Genomic DNA, 24,040 nt, shown 5'->3' with positions numbered 1-24,040 from the left:
CGCCAATGTGGCGTGGTATAATAGCCAAGCGTTATGAACAGCAAACGGGCTTACTTAGACTACTTAGCCATACTGCATAGTATCATTTTGCATAAGTATTTGCGGTAACGCAGAACTAGTCTTAACTCACATTTGAAATATTTTATAGAAATGTTTAAGTTATTTATTACTTATGTAAACAAAATTATATATCATTTTATTCATCAACTTACTCAATTATGATGTACAGTGGAACCCCGATCTACCATTCTCGCATAAATCGTTTTCCCGCACGGATCGTTCATTTTTGAAAGTCCCGTCAAACACCCATAAGAACAATTTAAAATAATTCCGCATTAACCGTTTTCCGATATATCGTCAAAATATTATGGTCCCATCACAAATATTATCCCTATTGACCATTTTTTTTTTTTGAATAGTTTTCATTTCGCTTTCGTAGAATTATTTATGATACATACTATTATAGATCTTTCAGTTGCGTCGCTTTGTTTGCACAGGTCGGTCGACGATCGGGCTTGCCTCGCATATCGCATCACAAATTTTTATAAGTCGCAACTAAAAGGCCCCTATAAATAAAATTAGAACTCTAGCTGAGAAACTGAAAATAATTCAAGATGTCGAAAAAATCCAGGAGAAAAACGGGTATCATTTTTTTCTAGGGTCCCTTGAAAATTGTAGAATCGGGGTTTCACTGTACACATTTGTTTATATAAATAATTGAAGTAGGTTGTTTCAAAGAACTCCCTTCTAAAAAAAATCAATTGTGAATGTTAGAATAGTTCTGCATTTATTAATCCTTTGTTAGCATTTAGATATATTATCTATTTATAATTGTATTATTGTGATTCTGGCCAGTCTTTTTATTGTTTTACTTTTGAACACTATAATAGGATTTAAAATATATACTATTGATAATGTATCATTTACTAATTTTAATTTATTTAACAGAGCAAGGGTAATTAATGATATTGGAAAGTGTTATGCGTTTATGGATCAAACGATACAATAAAGCGTCAAATATATTATAATGCACGTCGCATGCTATCATGTGACGTCACAGTAAGCTGCCGTTACAGGAAAAAGTGCGTAATTTCGTTTTTCTTGGTGTTTAAAATGTTATCAGACTGATGCTCCCATCCCCGTAGCACATGTTGAACCTTTAAACGAACATTGTCAGTTGGAAAAGTCACCAGAATAACAATGAGGTTACCTCACGCGTACCGCACTGCATTACATACTTTTTTCCCGTAGCGGCAGCTTACATAACGTGATCATAATGTATTTGAACCTTAAGACACTTTACGAAAATGTCGCTTTGTTTACAAACACATAATACCATCCATTTCGGTGTGCACGTTATTGTTAATGCTGTATATCATGAAATATCTAATTAAAGTATAGAGCTGTGACTTCCAACAGTGGTCCCACAATTAGACTTCACTAGGGAATACAAACATAATGGGAAGTGTGTTATTGTATTGAAAATATTGGATAAACCTATGCACGTGTTGAAAAATTTGTTATTTTCAATAGTTACATGTGTATCGTATGCATTAAACGTTGGGCATTCACATTTCTATCTTATTAATTTGTTGTATATCCGTAGTGTTTTAGTTTTGTTTCTTTTACTATAGGTATGTTTATTAATAAGAATCGTTTATTATTTTTATGTGCTCCTCCTGTGCTATGGACGTTTTACTCAGTAAACTTAGTCAAAGCGCACTTAAGTGCGTGGAGACCTTAATTTTGGGTATCTGCTCCTGAGACATTCCCAGGCATAAAAAAACTGCTGATGCTCATATCAAACGTAGGGCCTTAGGATATTTTATTTTTTATTATATCTCCAAGTGTCCAATGTATACATTCGGATTTTTTTTTAATATTTCAGTTTCAGTGGATGCCTTTCTTCTTCTTCTTTTGACCATGTCCGATCCTAATAAGATCATATGGACCTCCACAGGGTGGAGGTTTGTATTAACAGATTTTGTTTTTACGAGAAATGGATGTCAGCCACTTGCTCAACCTATTAGGTCTATACTCTGACTCATACACAAATCGAAAAATAATATATTATTGTGTACTTGCCAGACCCAGGATTCCGACCTGAGACCCACGACGCTATAGGCTGACGCTTAAGCCGTGTTGATGCCAGTAGATCATTAATTATGCGGAAAATGTACTTTTGATGTACAATGTAAATGTACAGGATGAAGAGTGGCGGCTCTCGTGGCGCAGTGCGTAAGGCGCTGGCCTTCTATCCGGGAGTTTTGGGTTAAATTCCCGGTAACACAATATATTTCCAAAATTACTAACAACCACCTTGTACGAAAAAGCAAGGACATAGTTATTAATAATTTTAAAAGGTTATCATGTCTTAAAATGCTTTTGTGTTTATTAACTTTTAAAAATCGTGATATTTCACTATTTTTACGACATACATTAAAATCTCTCGTCTGCTTCCTTTTGCCATCTTTTTGTATTATCCATGTTTCAATACCACGTAGCGTCACTCTACATTTCAATCCATCTTAGATATTTCATGTATTTCACAAAAATGTTTAATTCAACAATAACGTGTATGTATGACAGTTGTAAAAAACGCACTATTATATATAAGATAATCACCTATAAATAAACTTGTTATCGTGTTATTCGACTATACAAATATTAGGGCATAAATAAAATGAATTTAATGACGTGTGGTGAATGTTTACAATGGTTACAAAGCTAATCTCATGATTTGTCAACTGTTCTAATCCATAGTATTCATATACTTAAAGGAACTAAGGCTTCATAATGTTTCGCATAATATAAGAAAATTTATTATAAAGTATTATTCGAGTGCTTAAAGTCAGACAACGTTATCTACAAAAAAGTGTTTTTTTTTTTTTTTTTTGAAATAACGTTATTTTACATTTATGGCTACATGATAGTCAAACAACGTTATGTCAATTTTTTCTAATTTCTTATTAAATCGTCAGTAAAGTTTAACGCTAACTACATAAGTAACCCTTGTTTTCATATTTTTTTAAAACTATCCCTATAAATTTTAACATCATCATAAGCAAGATAAATGTACAATACACAATAAATTATAAAATATTAACATTAGGTTTTTAATAAACATTTCCCTTGTTGAGTTACAAGAATCTAAAATAACGATTTTTGGCTCTCCTGTAAAGTTGCACTTTTGTAGATAGTGTTGTTTGACACTAAGCCCTCGTATTGTGGGTATGTATCTACCAGTGGCGAAGGGTGGAGGTAGGCTGTTAAGATCTGTCAAACACTCCACACTAAACTATGATATTAAATGTAATAAGACTACTACATATTAACAGATGGTGTTGGTTAGTTTTTAAAATTCAATTAAACCGTGCAAAAACCATGCCATCATAGATAATAGTCTAAAAATACTCATCTATCTATGAAATATCTAAAATTATGCAATTAAATCATGGATAACTTTGAAGATTTTATAGACAGAATAATATTTTTTATCTATTATGATTTGGTTTAGCAGCGTTTAATTGATTTTTAAAAACTAACCAATAACATCTGTAAATTGTATGTAGTCTTAGTTCAATAAAAACAAATACGTATGACTAACAATGTTTAATGTGCACTATTTATGGCAGATTTTAAGTCTACCTCCACCCTTCGCTACTGGTATCTACATATTATAATACTTCAATGAAATTATATACATAATATGTAATATAACAGTATAAATCTATCATAGATAATTATTATATAACTTGTTCGTCTAGTGAGTTCTATCGCACATTTTTATGTATCTTTCGTCAATGCAATGAATTGGGTTGTATATATATCGATGGCTCAGTTCTATAGTATGATAAGTCAAAAAGTTCAAGATCTGAGTTATGTTAGCCATTATATTCGTATTCGTATATCTCTCCTCTTCAATTCCACAAAATTACAAATCGAAAAAATTACTAGCTGTCCTCGTATGGCCGATGTTTTTGTCACTTTTCTACAAGTCAGTGTAGGTGAGTCAAAACTTTGATCAGCCATTACTCAAAACAAATAATTCTTAGCTGTAGCACTATGGAACGGAGTCATCGATATGTAATATATATATGTGTGTGTGTGTATTTTAGTGGCAAGGGATGGAGGTAGGCCGTTAAAATTCGGCATAAGTAGTGGACACTTTCAGTCATACTTATTTGTTTTTGTTAAATTAAGAATACATACTTATTACAGATGGTGTTGGTTAGTTTTTTTTAAGCTCATAAAGCCCAAACCATAATTGATAAAAAATATTCTATAAAATATCTAAAATTATGTATGTTTTAATGGTACAATTTTAGATATTTTATGGATGAAACATATATTTTTTTTACTATTTACTATGGCTTTGATTAAGCAGGATTTAAATGATTTTTAAAAACTAACAAAACAATATCTACACATTTTAGTCTTAATTCAATGAAAACAAATATGTTTAAGTGTGTAAATGAAGTTTAGTGTACACTATTTATGTCGGATTTTAACAGCCTACCTCCACCGTTCGCCACAGATGTATTTACTAAGACGTAATCGGAAGGTAGTGAAATTGTTTTAAGCATTCTTCTATGAAAATACATAACTTAAAACTGCCTCAGAAACATACTGATATAACCTGGGAACAAGCACTTGAATTGACAGTTAACACAATTAAATAAAATAACTGTTTACATTGTCAGTGACATTGTATGGTGTTATTTGATAGGTTGTAAAAATTGGTAAACGTCAAAATGCGCTGCGCGGTGTTGTTTGTATTTTTTCTGGCAGGTTCGCCATTATTGTTCTACTGCTCAGCGTATATGTCTTGCAGGTTGTACGTATTGCGTGAAAATTCAGATGCCACTGAACTTTTTTGATCCATGCATGCAATCTTACGACTTCCACGATAATACCTGTTTAATACATACTGTCAGCAGTAAATCTATGCACATGTAAACGGGGTATAATGAATTGTTATTACTTATATCTTCAAATGCTATATATAAAGATGCTCGCTTTTCAAGGACGGATTAAATACTTATTATAAAATATAACGATTTTCACAAGATAACGAAATGATATTTCTATAGAATTTTTACATGCTATACAGATATGTCTACCTAACCTGCCACTAATTTAATGGTTTCTCTGCCATCGAATAAAAAAATCATTTTTCCCATTTTATTGTAATGTCTATAAACTATAGTGTTCCCACTATATTCTGGCCGACACGTCATCACAGCAAACTGGGTAACTAAAATTCCCAGTGGCGAAGAGTGGAGGTAGACTGTTAAGATTCACCATAAATAGTGCACACTAAACACTGACAGTCAGACGTATGTGTTTTAATTGAAATAAGACTACAATTTACAGATGGTGTTGGTTGGTTTTAAAATTCAATTCCTGCGAAAACCAAGCCATAATAACCAAAAAATACTATATATATAAAAATATCTAAAGATATATATATAAAATATCTAAAATAATTTAATCATTCAAGGCTAAAGCATTGGCCTATAGTGTCGTGGGTCCCAGGTTAAACAAATACATATGACTAACAAAGTTTAATGTGCACTATTTATGGCAGATCTTGGCAGCCTACCTCCACCCTACGCTACTGAAAATTCCTCACTCTTTCACATCCATCTTACGTCCCCGCTTAGTAAAAATCCTCCCTCCATTTCACGTATATCGCTAATGTTCCGCTTCCGTCCTTTCGCACTACATGCAGTGTTCATGATGTGTCAGCTAGAATGTGGAAGTCACACTGTATTTATTATCTATGGATTAAAAGCATTAGCCGCCAATTTAGTTAAAATTATTTTGGTTTTCATATTTACAAAACCTTATTGTAATTTCAATAACTTTTTGTAATGATGATAGTGTGTTTGTAAGGGTTGTTTCGTTAAATACGTACTTAATATACTGCCACACGAATCGTTATTATGTATTGGCAATTTTCCATATTTTTTTGGTAATTATTATGTTTGTACACTCGATGATCGTGGTCGATGAATTGTGAAATTGTAAGAATGTTTTTGTTTTTTAATGTTCATGAATTATTGTATTCATGGTTTAAGCATATTTTTTACCACAGTGAAAATAAAAAAATTATAACTGCTACAAGAGTTTTTATTTCTATTGTAATATTTCTATACAAGTAGGTTTTGACATTCATAAAAATATCGTCACTGTATTGGCGTAACCATCAAATTGTTCAGGAAGTGAAAAACACTGGGCATTGGATTTACTTATTATTTGATTGCAAATTGAGAATTTTCTTTTATTGACGTTTGGAGGGTTGCGGCATTTGGCTGGAATAATTTTGGCCAGGTTGTTACAAATGACTTAAAAATTAGCTTAGAATTATTTTGATATAAAATATTTTTTTGGGATTTATGATACTTGTCCAGTTCGTGTAAAGAGTATGCAATCAAAATGTCACTTCGGTGAAAAGTTAGGGTTACGCCAATTGGCCTGTACAGTAACGATATGCTAATATAATAACTGTATATACAGGTAACACTGGTGATCGTTTTGGACACGATTGCGGTCTCTATACACAAAATTTCGCGATCAAGGGTAGATTTTAAAAAAGGCAATTTAAAACATGAAAAGACTTTATTAACAAAATAAACCACTTTTCATTCAACAAATACTAATTAACAATATTTGAGAATGTAACAATCTATATCCCTGTATGGTGTGAATATGTTGATAACTCTAAAAACATCAATTACCAGTGCAGCTATTTGTACGTTTGGCTTTCTGATATTCCGACATTTTGTGACAATCGACAAAAATCGTCAAGTCAAGCACATTTGGGAGATAAAATACATTTTATTTTTGCAAACATAATATTAAACAGTCTGAAAAATTGATTAGCGAAATAAAGTGTCCTTAACATCATGTTTAAAGTTTGTCGTAAGATATAAAAAATGGCGGCTGATGAATATAAAAGACTTGCGATCAACTTTCAGTTCAATTCTATTTGATTAACAAAGCTGGGCTTGATATTTTATAAATATACATAGATGGAAAAGTAAGTACACAATCAGAACCAAGAAAAATATAAAAAAGAGTAAAACTGACTTTAAAAATAATAATCTCTATGTACTAGTTTTATAATGACAGAACTCAAATGTTCTTATAGATTAGGTGTGCTTATTGGTGAAGTTTCTGAAGGCTATCTCCCAATGTTCGCAACGACCAGATGTGACATTTTCAGGATACTGGCTCTGCAGTTTTCTGTAAAAGAAATAATATCACAAAAAATTAAACCCTGACGGCTAAAATTATTAAACATGGAACATGCTTTAGCGCAGGGGGGGGCAAACTTTTTGGATGGAGGGCCAAATTCAAGAATTCAAAATGAGCGGCGGGCCGCAAGTAAAATACCATTTTTAGATATACACTATTTATTATCACGAAAAATAAACATCACAAAAAAATTATCGGAAGAATGTAACTGTTGTACATTTTTTTAAATTCAGGTGTTAATTTTGTAGTTGATGTTTTCAAAATGGCTTAATGGGCATCGGAGATATTTGATCGTAAAGAATTTTTATTGAGGTTCATGATCGAAAATGTTTGTTCACATATATAGGTAGATCAAAAAATAACGAACATTTTTCTTGCATAATCTTTAAGTTGATCGAATTTGTCTGAATTAAGGGCATTTTAAAATTTGGAGATTTCTTCACGACGATGCAATTCTCTTAAATCAGTGACACACTGCAGATCAATAATCTCAAGTTGTAGCTCTGTCGGTACACTAACAATATCTATTGAAAATAGATCGCGTACTATTGCTAAACAAATTTTTATCTATTGTCAATATTTTTTTTTAAAAATTACAAAAAAAATATTCGTAATCAGAAGTACAATTAATGATGGCGGGCCGTAAAAAAATACCCGGCGGGCCACATGCTTTGCCACATGTTTGCCCCCCTCTGCTTTAGCGTGTTGCTGCCGAATATCTGATTTTATACCTACTGAATCTCTGAATGCTGTTTATCCAAATTCGAAAGAAAATTTATTTGTGAAATTAACCAAATCCAAAGGATTGAAGCAATTTACAGATGAACATTTTGTTGCACTGTAAGTGAACTATTGAACACTAATAAAATAAAATATTAGGCTGCGCCGCCAGCGAGCACTGCAGCAACACTACTGAACGATAAAATGAAAATAATATTAGGCTAGGCGCGAGCGGGAGGGGAGAGCGTAGCTTGCCGGCGCAGCGAGATTCCACTAAATTTTCGTAATTATTTTGGCTCGGAGATCATGAGTAAAACATGTTCCATGTTAAAATATTTGTAACATGAAATAATTCAAAAATAGACTAAAACAGCACTGTAAGTATTAATATTGCTTCATCAATCTATGAAAAGCTTTAGTTAGGTCAATGATTTTAATGCCAGGCACGAATTTAATGGCAAGGCTTCTAGAATTAATGTAGGTATAAAGAAATGCAGGATTTTATTTATATTAAGGGCTAGAATGATTCTATTAAATTTTGTTCAGTTGCAAAAGGGTGACTATAAATTTTCATGCATCTAAGCTTACGGGCTAGAAATTTCTGTCTCACAGTCGATCTGATCATGACTGCATGAATCCGCCCAATGATGATTCAGGCCTCATGGCCTTGGATCCTCGGAGGATGCCATGCTTTAGGCGGTAACAACATCTAACAAACATAACGTACATACTCTATGTGCAATTTCATGAAATATATTGTACTGAACTACAGCTTATAAAACACGCCAAAATCATAAAAAAGATGATTAAAACCCTAACGATTATTTTTCCGGCGATATAAATAAATGTTTATATTATAAATTTTATTTTTCATAATATATTATTTAATGTATAAAGGGGTTTATCAGCTAATAAAAATTGCTATGTTGCTTAAATTCGAAAATAAAATATGATAGAAAAAAGAAAGTAGTGTTAAAACCAACAAATAATTTACCACTAATATTGAATTGTGGACGGTTTTTGTAAATAGAGACAGAATTATTCTAACCTCATTTGTTCTTCACATTCCTCCAAGGTAGTTTCTCCGTTGCTTAATCGGGATCCAAATCCACTGTAGTATGTTATGTATCGTTGCTGAAAAATAATGTAATATGGTTAAACAGAAAAAGCACCAAAGCTAGCCGAAGGATATTATGCTTATAGCCCCTGTACACGTACATGGAATTACTGGCAACACCAGCGTATAAATTAAACTATCGCGACAATAACTGTTTACATGCAAAAGTAATGACTGTCTCGCTAATCTCATTCATCAAGCATAAGCGAGCAGTGACGTCCCTAGACAAAATTCCGCCCCACTTTTTATACAGTATTTTTGATATCCGTGCTCGTGTCGTTTCTGGTTACCAAGGACGTCGAAGGGCGACGGAAGTAAACTAGACATCGCGAACCTGACTAAAAATGACTGAAAATTAAAGTTCTATTAAACCTTTTATGTTAATTATTACATTTTGTTTCCAACCAGTGAGCTGAATTTTTGAAAGGAAAGATATTTTCGTTATTAAGTAGTACTCAGTTTAGGTAGGTAGTTATTTCTATATTATATACCAAATGATTTTCCTCGGTTTGCCGCCCTTCAAGTAACTGCCGCCCCCAAGCGAAGCTCAATCTGCCTACCCCCACGGGACGTCACTGTAAGCGAGACACGTAATAGTCATTGTGTGGTGCTTTTTCACAGGTAGATTGATAAACGTCAAAATAATTTGGTAAGTTTTTACAAATATTTCGCGAGCCTAATACTACAAGGTTCTAAGTATTCGTCCTTGAGAAAACAAACTCAACAATGAAGTAGTATTCTAAGCTGCCACATTGCTACTTTTGTTTCATCAAGGACAAACACTTAGAACCCTGTAGTTCTTCACTCGCGATTTATCATTATGTTCCTACTTCATATTTTTTAAGGGATTTATTTTATTCCAAAAATAGCTGGCCTACAAGTGTCCACCTAGTAAAAATTGGCTGGGGGTGAAAAGGTTAAACGGTCCAACTATACCCATACATTTTATTAAAAACAACCTGTTGACAGTTCATTGGCAACTGACTAGCACATTCATGAAGCAATCTTACCTGTAGATTCTTTGAAAATGTTTGATCCGACAGCATCTTCGCACTGATTTTTAATCCTTTGGCCAGCATATCAATACAGTTGATGTACGCTACAAATAAGTCTTTTGGATCCACAGACTCTCGACTTGGATATATTCTTATGTTTATACCGCCTGGTTGAATGCCGCCCTGAAACAAAATATTTTAACATAAGTGTAGCTTTCAGTGATGAGGAGTTAAGATTCGTCATAAATTGTGCACACTAACTTTTGTCATTCATACTTATTTGTTTTCATTGAACTAAGAATACAATTTGCAGATGGTGGTGGTTAGTTTTTAAAATTCAATTACACCCTGCTTAAACCAAACCATAGTAGCTTAGGTATTCTATTGGCGATTTGACAAAAATAGAGCACACTTTTTTGTTTTTTACAGGTGGTGTTGGTTAGTTTTTTTAAGTTCATTAAGCCCTGTCTAACCAAACCATAATCGATAAAAAATATTCTTTCATCTATAAAATATTTTTTTTACTATTATCTACAATGGCTTTGATTGGACAGGGTTTAATTGATTTGTAAAAACTAACAAACACTATCTACACATTATAACAGCGATTTCCAAACTGGGCGGCGCGGAGTGTTGCAAAGGGAGGCGTGTGTATAATTAATTAATTACAATTAATGTTGAAAAAATGAAATAAAAGGGTCAAATCATAATGTTGAAATTTGAGGCAAATTTGTTTAGGAACGATAATTTTGTTGTTAAACTAGTCTATTTGGTTGAAATTAAAAAAAAAAATGAGTGAATAAATCAATGCAAGGACCACTAATGCATTCACTGATTTAAAAAGACAAAGTATAACAGTATATAGTAGACATAAAAAATCAGAGCTTTGGAAATCAAAATTATTAAAAAATAAGTTCGCCATGTTTCCACTTTTAAATGATTTCTGCGCCAGATATATATTGAAGCAAACAAAAATCTATTTTCTGAGTTCTTGGTTAGTTTGCTAATGCCCTTTTCACATTATGTTAGTAATAGCAAAAAAAGTCAACTGCGGCGCTACTTTATTTCAAAGCTATTAAATATTTTAAATATGTGGTTATGCATTGCGATTTAATGTAATACCTATATAATGATTGATATATGTACTTAAATGATAACTGCCGTGTAATTTAGGAATCTGAGAAGGATTGACTGCTATTAAAATTGATTATGCTAATAAACAAGCACATTCATCGCATGAAAAACAAATTAATCTAAACCTTGTTTATTGCAATTTTATTTTTCCTTTTATTTTTGTATTTGTACATTGCTGACTATTTAAAAAGGTGTCTGTATTTATGGCAGATCTTAACAGCCTACCTCCACCCTTCGCCGGGGATAACTTAAGCCTTAAGCTGCCTCATTGTTACTTTTGTTTCTTCAAAGACAAACACGAGCCTTGCAGTTCTCCACTCGCATAGTGTTGCCAGCGGTTACTAGGTGTGTCGCCAAATATTTTATCATTCTCAAAAACATTCAAAAAAATTACATAACCATCCATGAATGATTTGATACACCAAACGCGGAGACTTCGACTGTCTCACTGGACTAGCCAGTTCCTCACCGACCATGGCAACTTCGCCGCCAAGCTTCATGGGTTTTCGCTTAATTGAAGATGGGCTGGGTTGTACCTGCGGGCATAACCAACAAGACGCTGAACACGTCCTCTAGTATTGCCCGTTTATGGAATCCGAACGAGAGGAGCTGTTTGCAACAGAGGCCAATTTTGCGGAATTTGAAAAATTTGCAGCGTCGTATGGGGAGCGGGATAATCACGACTCCTCCGTAGAATCAGACTAAAATCTTAAGCATTAGTTTGTGGGTACACAGGGCGCATCACCCCGGCGGCCAGACGTCACTTTCTTTCTAGAGTCAGTCTTAAGCACCGAGGTGCATGGTTGCAAATAATCGGTCCCGTGCGGCTCCGTTCGGGATGAAATGAGAGCAATTAAATATTCATTATGTCGCAATACAGCGCTGTGGAAGGCGGGCATGCATAATCCATAGCTATACAGACACGGCGGGTGGAGGAGGGTGTCGTTCTCAGTCAAATTGAATCACCGCAATCAACATGGAGTAGTCTTTAAGAGCTTTATAATGGAATTAAATAATATGGCTTGAAATCACACAGAGAGTTTCTTTTATATTTTTGGGATATACAGGATGCCCAGATTTAGGGAAATTTGCCATGTACCATTTTTCCAACATTCTATTTATCACTATTTATAACCAAAAAAATGCTGCTTGAATGCTATTGAAAACATACAAACCTGTTCGATTATATTTTTCATGATAAGTGTGGCGTCTTTAACATCCAGGAGACTATTTTGATGCAGTTCCAATGAGCCTGTTGCATTGTAGCTAAAAGTTTAAAACAGTGGTTTAGCAAATATCCGTGAGAGAATATTTAAATTCTTCTAATTGTCTTTTTATTTTGGTACCTCTAAAGACAGGATTGCCATTATTAAATCTTGTACTAGAATATTGTGATCCTGACGTGAGAATATCTTGGCAATAAATTTAGTAGCCATATATTGACGAAATTGACCTTTTAATACATTTCATTTTCTTTTATACCTATAAATTCATTGAAATCGTTAAAAACAATATTATATTTTGCATTAGAGAGAGATATTTTTCAAAATGTCCAAGAAACCACGGTAGAAAACAATCATTCGGTAATGGTTTGTCCAATGTGTGGACCAATCGGTGCCGAGAGTGTTATGCGAATACCGCTCCCTCTACTATGTGATTGGTCAACGGATCGCTTATCCTTTTTTAATATTAGCATTGTCTAGCTTTACTGACTTACGTCCTCATTACACATTTGAATACGTTATAATTATTATATTAATTTTATGAGAATTTGAAGCGATCGCTGCTAAAGTATAGTATATGCTGTTAAATAAATACAAATTATTTTTAATTAAAAAAGTAATATGGCTGGATTAATCTTTTAATATATTCTAATATAATGTATCTCTCAATATGTCAAACAAATAAATATGAAAGATCTTCAAGCATTGTACTATAAGGTAATGAACTTTGTTTTGCGTCTCCTGAACATTTCACATATTGTCACTTTGGACAAAACCAATACTAAGGTGACGATCAGTTAAAGTAGGTCTGGAAAAAAATTTACATGTTATTTTTCAAGATTTGTTTGTTCCCAGAGTACGGACTTTATAGTTTGAGAATTAATTGGCTATAACATCCATTTCTCATATGAATACGTGTATTAAATAAGGCTCTAAGTACCAAAAAGTAGTATTGCCTGTAGTTACAAAATACCGAGTCATTGCAGTAAAATTTCATGATGCAGACATTTTGAAAAATGTAGTTTTACAGTGTGAATCAATCACGGCAGCTTCTATAATTTTAGGTAATAAGAACTCGCAAGTGTCAACACACCATCGTCAGTTATTTTATATTGAATGCCGTTGACCACTGCATTGCTACTTACACCATTATAAATAAAACACGCCAACGGACTTACAACATCGACAGGTTTAATTATTTTGCTGTATTTTTTTGACTTGCTTGAGGCACTTAGACTATAGTTGAAGTTATTGGCGTTGGTATGTAGAACATTTTTCTATAAAAATGTCAGTTTTTATGTTTTTGGTACTTAGCGCCTTAATTAATACACGTATTCATATAAAGAAAAATCTCTTAATACAACCTCCACTCTGTCGAGGCCTAAATGATCTTCTTGGGATCAAACATAATAAAAAATATACATATATAATACAATTACTTACGCAGTACTGATGTAGAACTGATGTCCAGGACTGACAGACAGCTTATACTGACGATCCAAGCTATAATGCTTCAAAAAACACAAACTACTCGTCACATCCCAATTATAATAATGAGACATTCCATCGTTACTCATAGAATAATAATGTGTATCATTATATCTTCCAGGAATCTCACTATTTCCATTATTAAACCAATTCTCTGGGCCATGTCTCTTGTATGACTGCAATAGAAGCTGTCCTCTATATCCGAGACGGTCTTTGTAATCTGATGTCATTTTCAGTAGACGAGCAAAATGTTTTATTTCTCGTTGGACGTCCGTATTTAAAATGCTGTTGTAACCTTCTCTCAAACCAGAGATGAGGTAGCAGTCTGAATTAATCTTGTGGGATAGTTCTAGAGATTTCTTTATCTGGTGTGCCGCTTGCATCATGATGTTGGAGTCGTAACTGGTCCCGGCTCCTGAAGCGTACCTATTATAATAATTATTTTATTACCACAAATATAGGTGCTCTGATTTTGAAGGCTGTCAGGCCGATTTGGCAAGATCAACTGTAAAATTATTTTGTGTGTGAAAAAATTCTGCCTGGTAATGTCGGGTGATGGCAGGTAGTCACGTCATCTGATCACCTGACCGAATAAAATGTTTGTAGCATTGGCATGTGATTCAGTGTCACCTACATCATAGCCCCCACATTCTGAAGCAGGCCTCCAGGTCAGGACGTTCGACGGGCCCCCTATCTATTGCTAAGTTTAACCGATCACTGTGATAACTTCATCATAACTTCTGAATAAGCTGTTAATAAATTTTCTAAACAATATTTATAATTTTAGTGTGATAAACTCATGAAACATGTTGATTTTGTAAGTATAGTACTCTCTCAGTATTCCGCCACCCCAAAAACCAGAAAAGTGTCCAATTATTGAAAGCGGCGGATTATAGTGCATATGTTACGCCGAATGTGCGAAATTGAATATTACATGAAATGGGCAAAATTTTGCCTAAATCATGAAAAATGCAAGCCCGTTGCCTTATTCATGAATTAGACAAAATATCTGGAGAGTGCGTGAATTCGGCAGTAATTTTTCTGCCTAGTTCATGTATTGGACAAATTAGATAGTAGCGCTACGGTGGTATTTTTTGCAACTAAACTAAATGTACCAAATGCTCATGCATTGGTCAAAATGTACATATATTATCTATGGTCAAAATAGATGATCGCGCTCCGGTGGTGTTTTTTGCAACTAATCAAACTAAACAAATGTGTCAAATGTCATTGATTATAATATAAAAATATACCAATCAATAACTACAATGACGTTCATATCCATTTACTATGCGCAAAAAAAGTCTAGAACTATAATATGATAACGGAAGAATTTTATTGAAAAGTATTTTCGCGATTTGATTCGTGCTTGGGTATCAATCGTGCAATGGTCGATTGAATGTTTGTGATAGTTTGTTGACACTTGATAGCTAACCTCAAAATGGACATTCAGTTTAATAATTTAATTCAGAATTACAAAACCTAACCTAACCTAATAATAATAATATTATTTTATGTCCAATTATAACTAATAAAACCATCCGTATTAAATTTACTTTTTCTTCTGTCATGTTGACAGTTCAAGAATTCCATACCCTGGCGAATTCATTTACTCAGCAGAAAATTTACCTAATTCATGAATAAGGCAACAGGCTTGACTATTACATGAATTAGCCAAAATTTTGCCCATTTCATGTAATAGTCAATTTCGCACATTCAGTGTAACACATACATACAAAATTATGGTAAAAATTAAAACAGGTGTTACGTAAAAATAGTTTTTTTTGAGAAATTTGTACTAGCAAATAACGGTTTTATTTATAATCAAAAAAAATCAAGTATTTACTAAATTATACATATTTATTAACTAAATATTAAACAGTAAATCACTTGACACAACCAGTGTTGTTCAGTGAGGCAGATATTCTTGAATGGCTTAGGATTCCTGGCTTTCCCTATGACCAAAAGCTTAATTTTTTGTGTCCCAGTTGCATTGGAGCATGGAGTAATTATTGTGATGCGGTCCTTCGGCACTTTCCTCTTGGTACATTACTTTCTTCGCGATGAACGTACGTTTTACAAAGGAGAAGTTTCCAAATTAAACCCGTCTCATCTGCGTTGTATACTTACTTGTACACGGCGGACTACTGAATTTGACAATCTGATATCGGCGAATTATGGAGCTTGATTTTGTGCTTTCAACTAGTAAAAATAACGGCGGATTATAGTAGTTGTCGGATAATCGAGCGGCGGATTACTGAGAGTGTACTGTATACATAAATAGTGGTTACATGTAAATTGTACGTAAATTAATCACTGTGGCACAGTTCACCATGAGCTTTATTATCGGAAAGAAGTGACCGTATACTATACGGTCTCCATTTTTATTAGATTCAATATGAACATTAATTCAATTTTCATAGCTGATTTTGGCAAAATTCATGAATAATTCAAGAATGAAAACCTAAAAAATAATCCAGTATATCGGCTATTTTCAAAATTCGTTTGCTGCTGACTTCCTGTAGAGTGTAAACTGACAAGAACCGTGTTTTATTTAGACATGAATAATTTTATGTCATTACTATACAACCCAAAGAGGTTGGACGGTCTTTAATATACGGCCATATACTTCCGATACAACATTTCACGGTGAAGTGTGATACGGCGAACTACATACGTACAAGTTTCCGGACACGATAAATAGTCAAGTACAAAATTTATTCATACAATTCAATCTTTTATGATGAATGTAACATAATCATGTTAAATTAATTTAAGCTAAGAAATTATAATTAAAACTTACCTCGGACTTGTATGCAAATCTGGCGCAATCCACAGCGGCTTCAGACCATTCCTCTGCTGCAAGTCTTGGATGAACTCGCAAATCTCATCAATATTAACACAATTTTCCTCAAAAGTATCCATTTCTGGAGTCAGATCCCTGTCAAAAGCAGTCCAGTACTTGACCCCAAGCTTTGTGCAGAACTCAAATCCCGCTTTGATGTAGCGCTTGTAGTTTTCAATGGACTGACTGCGATCATCCCAAGTTCTTTGGATTGTTGATTTACCAAAAGCATCACAGCCTAATAAACATAAATAATTTATTAACTCGAGTAGAAAGCAAAGTATTTTTGTTTATTGGAGTTATACCTCTTTAGGCGCGTTTGGAAAATCAGATCAGAGTGTATTTTTGGTGTGCGACATGTAACACATAATTTATTTTATCACATGAAAAAAAACGCACTCAATTGGATTCGAACCACGATTGTTCGGTTATCAGCTGAACGCACTGCCTTTACACCACAGTATGATAATACAATCGTGACGATTATACAATATAATATTATAGTTTTGAATTGTTCCGTTACCTAGGCAGCGAATTTATTATTATATGTACGAAGAATTGTTCCGTTGCCTATGAAACAAATTTATTATTGTTGGCCAAAATAAAATAAAAACAACGAGAAATAATTTATAAGTTAAAGTGTATATAAATAAACCAGCGGCACTCCAATAAGAGGCCCTCCTTTATTCTCGTTTTTATTGATATGGGGCTATTAAAACGTCAATTCTATCTTATATCATACTTTATTATTTGACAGGTCTGAAACATGACGTCTCGCGCAATGGTGTTATCATAGCCGACCATAGTGACTATAGTATAGATTATTTTGCTTGGTGAAAAATATTCTTTCGCGTTGTGAATTGTACCTACTCCTTTTTATATGTGATTAGCTGTCAAAACTAAGCTTAATATTTTTAAGTGTGATAGGTACGTTACTTTTGTTTGGTATTACATATTTAGTTTATGTGAAAACTATTTCCCAACTGTTTGAATATTTTTGGTTGATGTGAATTTTGACTAACGCGGTGTGCGATTATTTTATTTTGTTACGCCAAAGAAGTATAACTTCTAACGCGCGTACATAAGCACACACACCGATTTTTTTGAGTTTGTGATATTAGCACCTATTGCAGACGATAAACCCCTTTGTCATGAATTATTCTGAAGATGGGATTGTAGCCTGAAACAGCTGTCAACATCACAAATTTAAAGAATCTCATAATAGGTAAAAAATAAGTATGAATTAAATATGTAATGCATCAGTAATGCTATGGGTTTGTGTCTTCAATAGTTCTATGCAAGGCTGACGACGTCCATGTTTCTCATTAGAGCTTTTACAAGAATTGGTTATAAACCATTCACTGAACATATAACCTATCCGAAGACCATATCAATGGCATGCTCAAGATTACCATATTTTCAACAGATTTACGCTCCAGACATTACATAAGTTTTTTTACTATAATACTATCTATCGTACATATACTACATTTTCGTCTATGTAAGTTCAATACCGAGGAAGAACCATTGTCAAAATTTTCAGGAGGGACAAAAAACCTTGCAATTTTGTAAATAAAAAAGATAAAAAATTAATTTAAATGCAGTTTATTGTGTCTTCCTGTTTTATACTAGAAAATATATGTTTACTAGCGTATGCGTCTGTGGCAATGACATTATTAATGGACAACGTACTCAATATAGTAGCTAGCAAGTAAATTCACGCACAGCGACATTCGCACATGTATAGGTAGACGTCACGCAATTTCCATTATGCGATATCACGCATCGGTAATTTATAGCAATATCACCTTTATTGTAATGGCGTTAGAACAGTGTTTCTAGTGTCAATGTTCATTTGAGCGAACCCGTTCGAACCGAACCATTCGGCAGACCCGATAAAAAGCATCAGGAATTTATAGCAATATCACCTTTATTGTAATGGCGTTAGAACAGATTTTGCCATTCGGCAGACCCGACAAAAAAGTGAGTGTCATTTTTATTCCCATATGCTTCGTCCATATTAATGTCATTGGTCTGTAACCATATATTGCAATAGGATTATTTTGTAAATCAGTTGGACCTTATGCGGTATTGCGGCAACTCTCCGTTCGTCCGCTTTATTGGATCTAGGGATATACGCGGTCTTGCTTGCTTCTTTAGTATGGATAATTCATGCGCGGTATTGATTTTAACCGAGTGCAAGTAGTCTATTGGTCAATTTCAAAATTTGAATGCACCAATCAAAGCGGCTTGTGCCGTTTAACCGAGAGCGCCAGAAATACGTATTTTGAACATATTGGCTCAAATACAGTATTGAACTTACATGGACGTTTTGTTTTATTATATACAATAATTATATTTACTAAAAATTGACAGTCAACAACAATGATCAACGTAATCTAATAAATAAAGAACCTAAAAATTTGCCTAAAATTAACATTCTCACTTACCATTTGATCTGAAAGCTGTAAACGAAATAGCTGGTCTGATCCAATCCTCCATAGTCCTTCCGTGGATCCTCTCATTTGCATTGTAATATCGATAACTGAAAGTATCTTCAAAAGGAACCAACTCTCCTTTGAATTCAACCTTATTTATACCTATAGCCGAAAAGGTAATTCATGATTATAGTATCTAATCTATTTTTACAAGAATGCATCTCTGTTCGTGGTAAATTATTGAGGAATTAGCGAAGAAGAAACCAGTCCAAATCATGATTATGTGGATTAATCACTATAGAGCATGGATGGCAAACCTGGAACTGGGATCATTTACGGACCACATACGCCACGTAGGTCAAAATGGAGGTTTTATGGTATTTTCAGAGCATAAGCCTGGACATTCCTTAAACGTTGTAGATAATCTATTTATATAATTTTGAAGCCTTATTATTCTTTATATTTATTTTAAACATTTGATGACTGCATAAAGTATTTTTTATTACATAAAAGAATTATAAGAAATTAAAATGCTCATAAAAATAATGTTTCAATATTTTTTATGACCCTCTTTGGCGGCAAAAAATACTTCCACAGCAAGAGTTGTATGACTGTCAGTTATGGGTGTTATAACATAGATTATTAACAAGTGCAAGCTAAAATAAATATTAGTCATACGTAATACAGAGCAAATATATAGTGGTATGTCTACACCAGATGAAATATGACAAAAAAATATTGAACAAGTCGTAAATTTGGTTCCAAACTGCCGGTTTCAAAAATTGGCCCAGTTCGGCCCAGTGGGAGTTTTCACATAGGTAGGGTGGGCCGAAATATCGGCCGAATAGGAGTAAAAGGTTAAAAAAGCTTAAAAATAACAGTTCTTGATATTCTATTTTCCACCGTATTTCTAGCCGAATGCATAACTTTTATTATTTGAATATTTTTTTCCTTGTTTTCAAAATTCTCAAAGAGATCGTGGAAACATTTAAACCACTCTTCTTTCATATAATATTCTCCATCACTGACCGTTTTTCCAATTTTAGAGATTACGTTTGAGGCAAAATAACAAGTAGTTAATATATTTGATTGACTGCCGATAATTAATTTCGTAAGGTTTGTTGATTGAATATTTTTATTTTTAATTGCCCGATCCTAGGAACCGACTTATGCAATTGTATATTTACATGAAACGTAATGATTATTCTTGAACAGGATTTGCCTGCTATTTTTTATACAATAATTTGTCATTTATGCATGAGTTTCGTCGTTTTCCGTTTGCGCATCGATTGGTAAATATAATATGAAAAACCAAAGAAAATACACATGGCTATGTCGTCATTATTTTTTAAAATATATATTATATAATAGTAATTTCTTTACTCTTCAAAATGAAGCATTCACGTGCCATGCAAAATGATCTCGCGTGCCACTCGTAGTATGCGTGCCATAGGTTCGCCATCCCTGATCTAACCATTTTCTCAACCCATTAGATAAAATACACATTGAAAAGACAATGAAGATTTTTTTACCAATTGCTAGTTCGAATACTCAACAAACAGCTTTGTATTAAATTTATACAAAGACGGCCACTCTAGCAACATTAAAGTGGGATTATATAATGGCATTCATCAATTAACTAATTAATTTTAAAATCGTGTAGGTATATTGATGTAATATTTTGTAATTTTAAATACCTGGAAAATATTCATTGATCTCAACTGTTCTGGCAGGGTCCTTTACAGTTTTCTGCCGTTTGTTAGCAGGCGGTTGCGAATATGTAGCCATTTTAAATAATTAAAACTTGTCACAAACCTAACCAACTCAAATGTGGACAGCAAAAGAGGTTGATGTTAAAGAAACAATTGCTTTTATAAGAAAGACTTTGACCTACTTGTTCATGGTTAGTTGAACACTTTTGTCTATGATATTTAAAACCATGCTTTTGTATTATCATGTCCCATTTTATGTAATCATAAACCTGTAACCTAATTTCTTTACAACTATGTTTTCATTATGGTATGAATGTTATGATGAAATATAAGTTTTACGGTTGTCCATCTTTCATTCATCCTAAATATTATTATACAATAGACAAGGTTATTTAAAATATTTTTCGGTACTGTTCGGTTATACGGAATACAGCGGAAAACGCATTTTGAAAATAGCCGATAAACTGGATTATTTGTTAGTTTGGGTTAGTTTAGGTTAGGTTGGGTTAGGTTAGGTTAAGTTTGGTTAGGTTAACCCAGGGGTCGGCAAACCGCGGCTCGCGAGCCACATGCGGCTCTTTGTGTATTGGCGTGCGGCTCTTTGCCAAATTCATAATTAACATTTTTTATAAAAAGGTATAATCGTTGTCGTTTTAAATCCGCCCATTGCAAAAGTCGACAAATTAAATTTTTCTCCATTTCATATTGACACGAGCACTTTTGAAATAGATTTTTTTGGTGGATTTAACAAGCAAAGAGTTATGTAGCTCCAAATTTGTAGGTCTTGCCACCAAAATTGACGATTTGGAGAGAGAAAAATACAATTTAATTTCACAATACAGCGGAGCGTTCTAAAAGATCTACATAATAAGGTAGATACCTACTACGATTTTTAATACATGGTATAGCTTTTTCCGAACTCATATTTGAGTCTACATATTATGTGTGTGAACAATCATTTTCAAACATGAACAATATAAATAGCATTTAGAGAAGCCAAATAACCGATGAGAATTTGGAGTCGCGCCTAAAATTTAAAACTACAAGTTACATACCAAACATACAGACACTCTCCAAAGAAATGCAAGGAAGGTCATTGTTCACATTAGTTTTAAGGAATGCGTGAAAATTGTATGCAACTCATTTTCTGTAAAAATTATATTTATAATTTTAACAATAAAAAAACTTATATTTGCGTTAGCTTTATTCGCAAAATCTTCTTCACTTGATAAATAAACAATAACATTCACTGAAATAAATCAGATTTATAAAAATATATGTATGGCTCTCGAAAAAATATTAACCGTTGTGATACTCATATTTGGCTCTTTTGGTCCAAGAGTTTGCCGACCCCTGGGTTAACCTAACAAATAACCCAGTTTATCGGCTATTTTCAAAATGCGTTTTCCGCTGTATTCCGTATAACCGAACAGTACCACTATAGTATCTTTTATCTCCAGTGGTGGAGGTAGGCTGTCCAGATCAAGTCTAAATAGTGCACACTAAGCTTTGTCAGTCAAACATATTTGTTTTCATTGAACTAAGACTACAATGTGTAGATAACATCTGTTAGTTTTTAAATTTCAATTAAACCCTGCTTAACCAAGCCATAATAGTTTAGATATGCTATGGGCGATCCAACAAATATAGTGCACACCCTTTCAGTCGTACTTATTTGTTTTCGTTGAATTAAGAATACGTATTACGGGTTTTTTTAAAAATCATTATTGTGTATGGTTTAATAGCATTATTTTAGATATTTTATAAACGAATATTTTTTTACTATTATCTATTGTGGCTAAGATTAGGCAGGGTTTAATTGAATTTTAAAAACTATCAAATAATATTATCTGCACATTGTAGTGTTGGTTCAATGAAAACAAATACGTTTGACTAACAAAGTTTAGTGTGCACTATTTAAATCGGATCTGAACAGCCTACCTCCACCCTTCGCCACTGATATGAACATCTTAGGATCAAACATGTTAAATAAAAATCAGTTGGGCCAAATACAGTGGCCGCCATCCCTTATTTCCCCACCTGCCTCACATCCTTATTTATTATTGTCACAAGATCAGACACAATTTAGGTACTTAGGAACTGGGATCTCTGAAAAAAATGATCTTGACACAGAGCTTGCCTGCCGACTGAAGAGTGGAAATAGAGCGTTCTTTGCATTGAAGAGCATATTTGGGTCCAAACTGTTGTCCAGAAAAACGAAATTTCGGGTATACAACGTGATCGTAAAACCTATAGTTCTCTACGGATGCGAAACCAGGAGCATTATGGAGAAACAAGAAAAGGCTATCCAAGTATTTGAAAACAAAATTCTCCGAAGAATACTTGGACCAATTAAAGAGGACCAAGGGTGGCGCATTCGTAAGAATGCCGAACTTTACGAGTCTTTCAAGCCGAAGATCAGAAATATTCTGAGGGCAAGAAGGCTGAGATGGGCCGGTCACGTTGTAAGGTGCGAAGAAAGCAGAGCTCTCTACAGGGTCTACAAGGGAGTCCCAGTGGGTATCCGGCCTCTAGGCCGACCTCGGAAGAGATGGTCGGACGCCGTCAGCAGGGATGCAGCGAAGCTGGATGTGACCGACTGGAAAAGAGAAGCTCTGGACAGAGATGGACCTCCAGGATGGTTGGGCAGTCGGCCATGGACCTAAATGGACCTTAGCGCCAGTTTAATCATCATCAATCATCATCACAAGATCAGACGAGCAATTACGGGTCATAAGACGACCGTGATTGCGAATAACATTCAGTTAGCTCAAGACAACTGGTGCGTATAGTTTGTAACCACAGTTTATTGATTCAATTATACAGACTGATTCAGAAGTTGTTCGTGGGCTACGGCCGGGTCAGCTTGATATAGTGTGACCGTCGTCCAAGCGATACTTTTGAATACCTGGCAACCCATGATACCGGCCCTCATCATTCATCAACCTCATATACCATCCATCAACAGTGTACTGTCAAGTGCCGCGCACCAGGTAACCCAACAAACCATACCGCGGAGCCATCATCAACATCATATATGGTCAGTGTTGGGCATCATGTTAACCCCCCCCCCCCCTAGATCCGGAATCACCTTCGTTCAAATTA

General features: G+C 34.0%; 2 protein-coding genes and 1 long non-coding RNA gene across 3 annotated transcripts; 2 read left to right on the top strand and 1 right to left on the bottom strand.

Annotated features, from left to right (window-relative positions):
• The first annotated feature begins 901 nt into the window (after window positions 1-901).
• On the top strand, window positions 902-6,129 carry LOC147063670 (uncharacterized). Its single transcript, XR_015072126.1, has 2 exons — window positions 902-2,077; window positions 5,524-6,129. It is a non-coding gene; the product is annotated as an uncharacterized LOC147063670 (long non-coding RNA).
• On the bottom strand, window positions 6,119-21,265 carry LOC147063669 (uncharacterized). Its single transcript, XM_085959821.1, has 8 exons — window positions 20,921-21,265; window positions 19,236-19,385; window positions 16,744-17,023; window positions 13,896-14,366; window positions 12,405-12,495; window positions 10,111-10,278; window positions 9,032-9,117; window positions 6,119-7,251 (listed from the first exon to the last, which is right to left on the bottom strand). The coding sequence occupies exons 1-8, from the start codon at window positions 21,009-21,011 to the stop codon at window positions 7,158-7,160; spliced, it is 1,431 nt and encodes a 476-aa protein (XP_085815947.1). The 5' UTR covers window positions 21,012-21,265; the 3' UTR covers window positions 6,119-7,157.
• A 1,955-nt stretch (window positions 21,266-23,220) lies between these two features.
• LOC147063668 (uncharacterized) lies at window positions 23,221-23,601 on the top strand. Its single transcript, XM_085959437.1, has one exon. The coding sequence runs from the start codon at window positions 23,221-23,223 to the stop codon at window positions 23,599-23,601; it is 381 nt and encodes a 126-aa protein (XP_085815563.1).
• The last annotated feature ends 439 nt before the right edge of the window (window positions 23,602-24,040 follow it).

Source organism: Rhyacophila brunnea, unplaced genomic scaffold (assembly GCF_057557595.1).
Source record: "Rhyacophila brunnea isolate RB1 unplaced genomic scaffold, BYU_Rbru_1.0 scaffold_9, whole genome shotgun sequence".
NCBI lineage: Eukaryota > Metazoa > Arthropoda > Insecta > Trichoptera > Rhyacophilidae > Rhyacophila > Rhyacophila brunnea.
This window is presented reverse-complemented; position numbering and strand designations above follow the sequence as displayed.